General features: G+C 36.4%; 2 protein-coding genes across 7 annotated transcripts in view; both read right to left on the bottom strand.

Moving 5' to 3' along the window:
* Positions 1-426, bottom strand: part of PRTFDC1 (phosphoribosyl transferase domain containing 1) — a 47,648-nt gene extending 47,222 nt beyond the window's left edge. For both annotated transcript variants that reach the window (XM_042043878.1, XM_042043877.1), the window contains exon 1: positions 356-426. The gene's annotated coding sequence lies outside the window, so the exon portion shown is untranslated. The remainder of the gene's footprint in view (positions 1-355) is intronic.
* The window catches only part of ENKUR (enkurin, TRPC channel interacting protein), a 17,699-nt gene continuing 5,010 nt past the window's right edge, over positions 1-12,689 (bottom strand). For 4 of the 5 annotated variants that reach the window (XM_042043868.1, XM_042043869.1, XM_042043871.1 and 1 more), the window contains 3 exons: positions 12,402-12,622; positions 10,424-10,570; positions 1-1,036 (listed from right to left, as the gene is read on the bottom strand). In XM_042043868.1, the coding sequence (XP_041899802.1) occupies positions 596-1,036; positions 10,424-10,570; positions 12,402-12,622 (809 nt within the window). In that variant the 3' untranslated portion in view covers positions 1-595. Of the gene's footprint in view, positions 1,037-6,111; positions 6,949-10,423; positions 10,571-12,401; positions 12,623-12,689 lie in introns of those variants that run through there. The other variant, XM_042043872.1, reaches the window with a different exon arrangement.

Genomic DNA, 12,689 nt, shown 5'->3' on the forward strand with positions numbered 1-12,689 from the left:
TTTATATGCAAACCCCTTGTGAATTTATTTATATCTTTGGCCTTTACACAACTTTATAATTTCAATTAGATGTCTATTCTTCTCTTACCATGTTACTGATAAAAGTAGGACATGCTCACCCTTTCACAACTCTAATGTAAAGAAATACTGAAGGTTGGGGGCAGGGATATGCCAAGAAAGCAGTCCAAGACAAATACTATTATGGAGTTACCTGTAAGCAACCTTTGCAACTGCATTATGTATTCTGCTTCCAAGAAGCTATAACAAACATTTGACAACTCAGTTTAATATGTAAACACCAAAACTAGACAAGAAATGCATGAAAATCCAGAATATTTCAAGAGGTATGGCTTACCTGGGTAGAAGCTTGCCAATTAGGGGATGAAGTAAGAGCTCTTATTCTGGTTCTGCCTGTTGATGCAGCTGTTACGTGAACAGCAGAACTGTAAACAATCTTATCAAGCATAAACTTGCATTTCTTAGTGGTTACAAGGTAAGCTTGTAAGCTTACAAGGTAAGCACACACACACCCCCCATTGTGGCAAAGACATTTTTGGGTAAAATGGTTACTGAAGAGATTATTAAAAGCAAAAGTCTAGCGTATATACAGTACTTTAGGGCATGTTGGAAGCAATTCTGAATTGTTTTCATATCCAGTTTTAACATACTCCAGAATTTTGAGTTCTTGTGTATTACCTGAGGCAGTTACCCAGTCCATAGGGTGGCTGCTGGAGATCTTGAGTGTGGCAGAACATGTCTGGCAGACAGTATTACAGACATCTGGGAGAACGTGAAACAGCATTTCAAACCATTCCCCTACAGTCATGAACACGGAGGCCATAGGAAAAGCTGCCCCCTTAGCAGGGCTAAGGAGCATCCTGTGATGTGCAGCAGAAGAGATGCACATTGTTCTTCGTGACTCCTGTACTAGAGCAGGTGACACAGTGGCACTGCAAGCTGGAATCTGGCTCCTGTCCACCTTCCAGTTCAGAGGAATCGGAAAGTTCAGCTTTGAAGCAGTTGCAGCATCTAAGATCTACAAGGGAAGCTTGGTCACAGTTAACCTGTACTGAGTCTGTGAGACTGACTTAGGCTTTGAAAATTAACTTGAGCAAGTTTGATATCAAGAAAATGGCTAAAAGCTGCCATTCAAGATGTTAGTCTATTTTTTCAAGTATTTATAACCTTCAAATCACTGTTAAGCACTGCTTGACAGAACCCTGGGCTTTGACTTATTTGGTCTATGATAAACATCTTTAATACAAAACTACATTTTGTTTGTTATTAATCTCACTGTGCCAAACTAGAGCAGCGAAAGCTTCACTTTGCAATTTCCTGGCTCCTGAAGATACCCTTCCTGCTTTTCAGGTTCATGTTATTAATACAGAGTCCTTATAGCTGAAAGAAATGCAAACAGAAATTTCCTCTTGTCCTTTAATACTCGAATAAACTTTATAATACTATGGAAATATTTGCCCTTACCAGCTATTTAGAGGTATTGACGTTTGAATGATAAAGCATTATTTTCAAGGAATGCCGCTCACATCATATCCTATGACAAATTCATCATGCATGACCATGAAAACTAGTCAGGGAGTTGTAACTATATAGTGGGTCACACCCAACGTAATGAATTTAACTGTTAGTTTTCTTTTTAAAGGAAGAACAACCATTCACTTGGCTTCATCCCTCTTTTTAATGTTTTTTTCTTTTTTTCTTTATTAAAACAAATCTGGGAAAGTCTGCCAAATAAAAGAATTCTGAGTGTCTTAAACAGCTAAATAAGTAACAGTTTAAGGGCTTTTTCTCCCCCAGAATAGCTCAGTTATATTTGATATAATTTTGCATACTTCACAGCTTGCCTAGAATAAACAGTGCAGTAACAAAAGTGTTTTGAAAAACAGAGTCTGGTCCCAAGAGTTGTCCTGTAGTGTAGGGCAGTGAATATTCACGGCTGGCCAGCCTCTGTGCTCTGTTGTGGCACAGAATGACCCGCTACCCGAGGGTGCTGGAATGCTGGATTTGGACCATATGCTAATTTTACTGTTTGTGTAAAAGACAGATTATTCCTCCTGAGCAAACAGCAAAATGTGGTTGTTTCTCCCTTGTGCAGTGCTTGGGGCCACATGTTGAACAGTACTGGAGTTTTTTCCTCCAAAGAGAGAATTACTATGTTGCTTCCTCAGCTTTAATATGGACCTCAAAGCAACATGAGGTCCTTTAACATGGACCTCAACAGGTCTAGAGGTACTTGTCCATTTTTACAGCAGCTCTTGGAATTAGAGGATTGAATCCCCTGAATTTTTTATATGGGGGCTCTCACCTAGCAAGACTAAATTAAACATTTATTTCAATAATTATGAACAACCAATAGCTTTTAAACTATTCCATAGTGCTGTCTAGGCTCAACTCATAGTTCTAACTTTAGGCACATATATCCTGTATTTAAAACAGATGGGCTCAAATTACCTAAGTCAGGAATCCCAAAAATGAGAAATGCAGTATTAATGGTTACCAGTGAAAAAGCCAGGTATAAGTCATTTACCATTGCATTTCAAAAACATTCTATGACAAAGACATGAATAAATCATATTGCTCCAGGGAATAAGTTAAGTGCTTTAAATCTCATTTCTCTTCCTTCAACTCCTACTTTCCAGTTGCTGAAACAAATGAGATGAGGGTTCTTGGAAAACAGATCCTTTTAGTAAACAACATGAATCTTATTGCATGGTCTTCATGCCCACATGATCATATTTTATTATTATTATTATCACACAGGAGCACCACTAACAGACAAAATCATGTCAGACACTAAGCAAAGAGAGAAAAACATGATCCACATGACAGATAACATAACAGTCTAAGACAAGAAACAGCACGCTACAGTGCTAGGGGAGTTCAAGGAAACTGCACAGGTCAGCGAGATAAATCCTAGTCTCAGCTCACCAACAGCTCAGCTGTTGTTAAATTTTTGGTGGGCACCATTGAAGAGGACATTTGAGGAAAGATTGGAAGACAAAAGTTACTCCGGTGTTTGCATGTTGGTGTAAATTTCTCCATGCTGTGGACTCAATGTCGAGGCTGGCATGAACTAATGAATTAACACCACAGACTAGTACTGTGACCAAACAGAAGTTCACTCTCCTAGCAGCATCAACAAGACCAGAATATAGCTGCTATTTGGCTATGTCTGTCTGTCTACAACTATTTGTGGAGGTACACTGTGCAAAAAAAATGTTTTTCATAACTTGGTGAAATGGAAGTCACATTTACATCAGTGCTCTTTAAACAGTAAAGAAGAAAACACAAGAAATAACTCACATTGCATTCCTACCATAATACCACTGCTTAGCCTGGAAGGTGAAAACCCTGAATTTATTCATATTTTATTTACATAACTTTGCATGACAAGGAGCTGGAGGAAGATTGAGATAGTATGAAAAACCCTATAATCCAAGCATTCAGTTGTCAAGTGTACCTCACCACTTTAGATGGTCACTCATGGGAGAAATGGCTGTTCCTTCTTGGTTTGGTCAGGCTCAATACACCCCTAGTTCCTGGGCTGGACAATGCCAGCCAGCGGCAGGGCTCAGCAGCTGCCTTCCTTGACTATGGGAAATGTCAGACAACCTTAATAACAGGGTTTGCCACCTGTCTCTCCTGTAATTACGTTATTAATACTATAAACATCCTAAAGCTGAGGATGAAAGTGTGGACTAGGGCTAGCACTTAGGATTCCTATTAATTTGCATATATGTGAAATTTTCTTATCTAAAAGATGTCTGCCTTCATTAGGCATTGTTAGATATGTTGTGTTCCCTGAAATGTATGCCAGTGAAAGGACTAGATTTTAGCTTTGTGGCAGAGCAATCACAGCAGCAGTTTGCAGCACCAATTTTCCACAAAAATATCAAAGGGTCAGAACATGCCCTCCTAGAATAAAACCTACCTACAGAGACAATGGAAAATGAATTCAGGGTGGGTTTTCTCCCATTTTTCCCTCTGAACTTTGCCCTTACTGTTTTGTGAGGGGAATGAAGTTACACCTCTGCAAGGAAGGTTCTGAAGAACTGTCCCAGACTTAGTCCCCAGGAATGCATGCAGAGCCCAAAAAGCCACCATGGTCCAAGATCAGCCACATGGAGCCCATATGCTCCTGTCACAGCTGACGCTTGCTCGAGGCAGCTCTATCGCAGCCATACAATCAGGAACTCCTCGGTTTGTGATGATGCCATATCTGATCCCTTCCTTCCTGAATATAAATAGTTTCATTCTCAAGAACAGCCAGTGAGATACTCATCATAATTTCATGTTGCTATTTTTAAAAAATAGATACACAGCTTTGTCATGCACAACTTCCAACAGGAAATATTTTCAGTTTGTGGCAATGTAACTCTTACTGACCAATAGAGAATTCATGCCCCACTTTGCATAGGTTTTATTATGGTTATCCAATTTAATACGGACAATTTAAAATTACCAATTTTATGATTAGGAAGTACTGAAGCATTTTGGTTATAGTCTTCTAATTTCATTGATTATTAGTAACTGACTAGTGAATTTAAAGAATGTTTCAAGTGGTAATGCTACTTTTTAGCCTGTGGACAGACTTGTTTCTGTTAATATTTAATAGCTTTTATGAGGGAACAATTCTATCAGAACAATTGAGTTTATTCACCTTTTTCATTTTGTGATACCAATGGTATATATTAGTTGATTCATGAACATTATACTTTCAATTACTGGATTCTGTAAATTTATTTTGTCAAACTTCCCAGAGAGAGCTAAAGGGTATGAACATTATCCTTCTGCATGCATTTTCAATGATTTTCATTATAACAATTTTTTTCCATAATCGGAGGTGTTGGCAGATCCCTTGGAATACACACCAAAAGGAGTTACAGCTCTCCATAGGGTGACAGAAGCAATTTGCATGTCTCGTGAGGGGAGCATGCAGCAGAGCTACCTGCAAAGAGCTATATGAGGCCCATGAAAAAAACCCCACAGCACTTTCGAAAGACACTACTGACAGTCCACTCAGCTACAGATGGACACTGGCTTTTGTCTCTTCCTCTGCTGTTAAGCAGGAATACTTTTTACATCCCTTCCCATTCATTTCCTAATTTCCCAATAATATATTAATATACTTTTGACAATTTTTAAAAGCAGTCATTTCTACTGGTGAATGATGATTATTTCTAAGTGTGGTCTAGCTGCTTGTACCAAATTTTGGGATAGGCCACCACCTACTCTGCATTTCCATAAAGATAGCACTGATGATAAATGGAAGAACCAAATACAGATTCTAACCTAAATCAGCCATGTAATCTACAAGTAAGTAAAAGCTGAGAGGGAAGCAGTGGGAATGCATGCTCTTTTGGAGCCAAATCCATTTTTTTTTTATTTCAAGCCATAAGAAACAGCCTTTTCTAATTACATTTAATTTCTTAAGAGGGGCATCAGGTACTTTATTAGAAGATAATGTGACATATTATTAAGTGCTAATAATTAAGTGCGGTTTTGTTAAAATATACAGTGTGTCATTCTTTTGAGTAAAAAGTATATTAAATCCATGTTTTACTAATCTGCATCTTTCTTCCAGCTTATATCCTTCAAAAATAAACATGACTGATTAACAGTAAGTTACAAAGAAGAAAATATGCATTCCTGCTCACCCACACGTTCCTAGTGCATGTCATAGACAACTACAAGAGGCACAAGAAATAGAGCTTAGAATCACTGTGAAGTCTTCAAAGCCATTCCCTGACAAATTTAGGAAAGGAACTTAATGTATGGGGAAATTTGGCTTTTCATTGTTAATTTCAAATTTTTTACTCTATCCTTTGCATGTCAGATGTGATGATGTCACAGCAGCTGCTGGTGGTAGTGATTGATACCATACAGAAAAAGCTGTGTTCTGACTGACTGAAAAAGGTCTTTTCTAATCTAAACAATATCTATGATTCTATGAAGCAAAGGTTAACCAGTAGGAAAGAAAAACATTTTTTCCTTCTATGCAAACAATTGCAATAGAGTGTGCTGATACAATTTTTGTCAAAGTCTTGACTCAGATGCTTGTATATTGCTTTCATTCTAACAGTACACACATAATTCCAGTCAAAACATTTTTTAATCGTAGATTTACTATAGTATTACAGAATTATGTACTTGTAAAAACATACAGCCAACTACATGTGGTATCTGTATTGTGTGAAGTCTATATAATAATAGGTTTCCACATTAAAAATTGGTTTTGGTAACAAAAAATGAGTACACAAAACGTTACGCAGAAGCCAAGATGTTTAGAAATACAATCACTCAAGTTTTTAAGTAAAGCACAACATCTCTTTAATATGTAGTCCAGAAGCCATTCCATCCTGAAGTTGTATTTACCAAGCTGTCTTCAGCAGCCAATTATTTCCTTTTGTTTTGGCTAGGCAAGGAAAAATGTGCTCCAAACATATGAAACAGTGTTTTATATGCTTTCTGTATGGTGTTTATAGAAATCTTAGTAGTTAATAAAAATTACAAAGAATAATAAATTAAATTCATTATTTATACTCAAAGTTTAGTTACAAATTTTATTTCAAAATGTTTTGGGAATTGTACAGATGAGAGTTATATGTAACAACTTTTCTAAGAAGCTACATACTTAGTTGAGTATTTCCTTCTAAATAGTTAAGAGTAGTGTCTTCTGAGAATTTAGAGAGGCACTTCTTGGAGATGTAGGGATAGAGAGAAAGGAAAAAACAGGCAATATCTGCATAACAATCCTTACACATCTGCAATGTAAATATTTTTGTGCTTCTCAATTGCTGCTATGTCATGTTCCAGTTGTTTCAGCTTTAATTCTAGCTCTTCTTTATGTATCTTCTTGTACCTGGTGTCTGTTAGTACTGGAAGACCCTGATATGCATGATTTATTTCTTCCCAGTTCTTTTTCAGTGCCTGGTGCCATTACATGAAAAGGAAATATATAAGAAAAACTTAAAAGTAAGAACAGCATGTTCATAAACTACTTGGTTTTTTAATTTATATTAACTTACATTGCTAAGTGTCACTGCAATGTAAAAATAATAGATAAGTACATGAATACTGTGTAATCATCTTAATTGGACCAAATTAATTAAATCCTTAAGAGTTACACTACTTGGAACTCCAGCCAAAATTCAGCAAAATTCAGCAGCAGTTTCAGGCCACCACTAGCTTAATTTTATGTAATTGAGACTTTGTTCAGACCATGGTCACCAGACTAATTCCACAATATTTTAACTTCTATAAACTACTTTGAAAAAATGTGAATAATTGCATTCCCCTTCTAATCTACATTTACAGTAACAACCATAGGCAATTTATTTATCATTTAGACTAAAAACCCTGTTACTGACCCTATCAACAATAATTTCAATAACTACTACCTTTCTTGAATGATGCTGTGCAAAGAATTACCTTTCTAGATAAACCAAACCATACCCTCCATGTGTAAAACCTTGAGACTAAAACCCTTCCTAAAAAGTTAAAAATGCTACAATCCAAAACTTATTCACACATCTATTAAGTCAACACCAGAGACACTTTTATCCACCAATATACACTGAAAGGAACCAGACAGTGGTAGAAAAATAAAATTTAAATCTTGTCTTTATATCCTTCTTTATATCTCTTTATATCCTTTACAGTTACCACAACTATTTCTCTTACTTTCTCTTCTCAAAAGTATAATCACAACCTACACATCCTATCCACATGTATGTGAGGATTTAGTAGAGTTTATCAAGCGCATCGAATGTCCTCATGAAAACTGTATGGGTGAACTTAATAACCACAACTAACAAGGAGCTGAGACAGCAATCAGTAAATAACATAACACGCCTATCAGTGAGAAAACACTTTTCCAAAATGTTAATGGCTCTCAGTTCTGTCACCTGAGAGGGTATCACAAAGTATCTTCAAAAATAAAGAATTGAAGTTACTCTCTTGGGAACTGAAGTTTTCAACACTGCTCCATAACTAAAACTGGATTCAATTGGCGCACTGATTTTATGGCACACTGTGATTTCCAGCCTCATGTCCTCCATTATTATTAAGCAGCTTTTCACACAGATTGGCTAACTGATGAACATACTGAAGTTAAATTTAGAGGGTTTATTCTTATACACATTTAGCTTTGAAGATTGTTGTTTCTATTTCAGAGCTCAAGGGCTCTTGCACTTAAAAACTTGTCTTTTGATGACTGTATGAATTGATTTAACAGAAAAAAAATGAACTCTTCTGCCAACACTAAGAAAAATGTAATCTTTAATATGAACTAATATTTTAACAATTCAAACCAGTGTATTTACTGGATAGCAATTCATGCTTTTTGCATATTCATATTAAGCATCTAAGTGTTGTTCATAAAGGTTATTCCAACAATGTTCATATACCAATATCTACATAAATTTAAAAACCCTACTGCTACATGTGAAACTTAGAGCAACAAGGATATTTATCTACTGTCTTGTAATGATACTTGTCTTTGCTATCCAAGGCTGTGAAGTACTTTGATAAAGCTCGTAGTCTACCAGGCATTAGGTAGAGTTTACAAATATATAGGCATAAAAATAAATCTCATCTTTTCAAAAACTTTCATATAAGAGTCATTCGTAGATTCTTTAAATAATTCTTCTTTGTGTGCATTAGTAGAAACTGGTTCGGAAATAATTGAAAACAGTGAATTTTAAAACATTAGAGCATACACTCATCAAATTTGCTCTATCCCTACAAAGTGGAGAGATCAAAAGCAGATCACAACTCTATAAAAATCTCCTACACAGCTCCTCCAACAATGTAATATGCTGACCACTACTCCTATAGGCTAGATCACAAACTGAATATCCAACTCTATATAAGGAATTCTAATACATGCTGGATCAGTGAGAAATATGTACTGCATTTATCAACATTCTCTTTTATTCTCATAAAATCCCAACCAAAGTAAGCATAATGGAGAGTTCAAAAAATGTTGGCACAAATTACTTCCCTTTATTTTTGTAAGATCATGAGGCTTGATTTTGGTCTCAGGCATCTATTGCCACGTATTCTTTCAAATCAGATAGTGCACATGTGTTCAACAGCAATGCCAATTATTTTAAAGGACAGGAATTCCCATATGTCTACAGCTGAGCACTGGGTAGAGCACATACCCTGGGGACACTAATTCCTCCTGACAATATAACTGTATAAGTAAGCCCATGAAAGTGCAAATGTTTTTGAAAAAAGATAAAAAATAGAAGAAATACTGAATTCATAAAAACAACCTAAAAACTTCAAAAGTTAAAAAAATATTCCAGTGCATTAAATGAAGAATGGTGAGCAGCTGAACTCCCGTGCCTTTTTTCACATATATTTTTGCAGCATAGTTAACTTGTTGGACCATCAGCTCGTTCCATGCCTTACACACCACAAAAATATCCCAATCTTCTTCAAAACAGCATGCTGTTACATTCTTTATATTGCTGTCAATGCAATACCCTCACCTCTCTCCCATTCTCCTTTGTAGCTTCTACTGCTTGTTGTATATGCAAAAGACCACTGTGCTGGACATTTCAGACCTTGCCAATTAACCAGTTCGTCTTTCAGGCAAGTTAGACACTGTTTCCTCTCTAGATTTTTTTTTTTTGTTTGATGGGCATTCAGCATCTTAGAGCTGTCCATATATCTATTAATTTGTTTCAGGTGGATGCTAAGAGCAAGTTATTAAGGGACAGACTGATAAACAGGTATCAGAGTCATTTTCATAGGAAATTTGTCTAAAAAGTGGTCAGGAAAAATTCCAGTTCAAGGGCAGGATATACTTTTAAAATGTCTCTTTTATGGTATACTTCTTTTATGATATTAATTCTCTTTAGATAGTCTTGTGCAATAAAAACTGTATGAAAGACAGTATCCAGAACAGCTTGACAAAATACAAAATTTTCAGTCATAGTTCTATGACTATATTGCAATTAAATTCTGCTTTCTTTTTTTGCCACATTTTAAAACATGACCTTATGCTTTAATCAGTGACATCACAATGTGAAGATAGAAACTACCAATAAAAGGAGCAATATTCTGCATTAGGAAAAAAAATTGTATTTCTCCATTAATAAGTGTCACTAAATCCATATCGGTGATTTTCTGCTCTTTGAAGTTTCACTGAAATTCCAAGTCATCAAGGTGGATAAGAATCAAACAGAATTGAAAACTGGATTAAAACTGTAGCTAGAGCAGTTCCTTTCAGTTGTTTACAACTGTTCTACAGCACCATCTAGTGAAAAAGTAGCCAACTCACTCATCTCGCTTAAAAAACCAAAATAGTATACTTTTATTATTTATATGGACTTACACTACCTTATTTAGTCTTTTGGACATGTTACTAATTACACTAAATCAAAATATGCACCTTCAGAATATTTGTCCTTTCTTCATCAGATAGAGTTTTCATGGCTTTCTTCTTGAGTTGCTCCAAAACACTGGCCTCATATTCTTCCTCCTCTCTCTTAATTTCTTCATTTCTCTGTGTCACATATTTTGGTGTAACACCATAATTCTGCAAGGAGAAGGAAGAAGTTCCTTTTATATGGTTTTACGAAGGAAACAATGAGATACCTGTCATCCATAATATATTACATTTGCAAAAACAGCTTGGAATGACAATTTGTGCTACTGAGCACTAAAATCCTAAACCACCATGTTCTTAAAAGTGTCAAACATTTATTACCTTTGTAGCCTGAGAAAAATACATAGACAATTCCCTTCAATTTCTTTTTACAACCTTAGAAGACAACAGAATCCAGAAACCAAAATGTCTATTTGTAAGAACTGATTGTTGAGCAAAGAGTTTGAAACCTGTTTATGACAGTGAGCTATTTTACATTTATATGGTGTCAGATTCTATGACTAGAAACATTCCTTAGAGAATTTCTTTGAAAGGTCTTCCTGTATCCTGATTTTTGCTGAACATTGCAACATACAAGAATACATACATGAAAAATGAACTAGTTAAGAAGGATAAACTATCCCGTATTGATGTGTTTCTGTGAGGAAAAAAATAACTTCTGAATATCCCACATGTTCTTGGGGAAACACATCTATTTTGCCATAACCTTTGTAAAATGAAGCTCATCTAGCTCTGACAGAAGATATCAGAGTCTACCTTCTTTCTAATAGACGCAAAATTATTCACAAATCTTTTAGCCCCAGGTAGCACCATGACTAGCACTGTTTATATACATGTTTAGCCATGGAAAAGTACTGCAAGGGCTTCAGGTTCTTTTTTGGCATCTTCTCCGTCTTGAGTTATGTCTTATGTCATCTTTTTTTTTTGCATAGTGCTCTGTCATGGGTTCCATGTTTAGATAAGCCAGACTCTTGATACATCTTATTTTCCTGGGTAGGGAATGGACTGTTCTTGTGCTCAGAGGAGGTTGTCCTTAAAAGCATGTCAGCTCTCCCAAGCTCTTTGCTTTCCAGAGCTGTCTCACGTGGGATTCTACTTACCAGTTACCCTGAATAACCTGCTGTTTGCTCTCCTGAAGTACAGGGTCAGTACACTACCACCTGCCTCCCCAAGCCAGAGGGGATCTGGAACTGCTACATGGCCTGTGCCACCCAGACTAGAACTGATTATCACACCCCTGACCAATTCTTTCTCATTTGTAAGTAGCAGAGCCAGAAGAGCATTACCACTGGTTGGCTCATCCACCACCCATGAAGAAAGCTGTTGCTGACATGCTTCAGGAAACTTTTTGGATTGCTTTCATCCCATTGTGTTATCCTTCCAGCAGCTATCAAGGAGAGTGAAGTCTTCCATAAGAACCTGCATCGTGATCTAAAGATTTCCTCAAGTTGCTTAAAGAGATTTTCATCCAGTTCCTCACCTTACTGGGTGCTCCATAACAAACACATTTTTGACAGCCACTGGCCTTTCCTCTGATCCTGACTCACAGGCTCAACACAGCCTGTTGCCAATTCCACAGAAGAGCTCCATCATTTGAACAGCTCCTTCATTCAAAGGACAACCCTCCTCTCTTCTTCCCTGCCTATCTTTCCTAAGCAGCGAACCTTCATTCATCACAGAATTCTGTGTCTCCCCATTCGACACTCTCTGGGTTCCCAATACCTGACATACGTCATTGCTTTAGAACAATCACTCTGCAAATTTTTTTGGCTGACAGCATAAGCAAATGAAAACAGAGTAAAGGCAAGGCACAAATCTAGTGCCAGTGATTTCTTCTTGATGAATTCAAGAGGTCTAACATGAACAGCTATGATATCTAAACATCTCAAAAAGAATAATAAATATTTCACAGGAGAATGCAATAGTGAACCTAAAATAGGCATTACTAATAGTATTTCCAATATAATTTAATAAAACTTACCTTTTTTTTAATGTATTTTGGAACAAGTCCTGAAGGTTCAAGGGGATATTTATCTCCCTGTCTTGTATCAACACAAAAAGGTCGAGGCTTTTTAGGCACCCCCCTGATAACAGCAACTGCATTTTTAATTATAAAATTCTTTTTAATTCGAATAACTGGGCGGTATGTCCTCTGTGGCACTGATAATGGAAGCAATTTTTTACCATCCTCTTCTTTTTTTTCTGTGAATAGAGCATGTAAACATCCTCAGCAATAAACTTGAAGAGATTTGCAATTTCATATTATTAC

Source organism: Corvus kubaryi, unplaced genomic scaffold (genome assembly GCF_017639235.1).
Source record: "Corvus kubaryi isolate FWS band 111438036 unplaced genomic scaffold, C.kubaryi_AGA036_p1.0 37398, whole genome shotgun sequence".
Classification (NCBI taxonomy): Eukaryota; Metazoa; Chordata; class Aves; order Passeriformes; family Corvidae; genus Corvus; species Corvus kubaryi.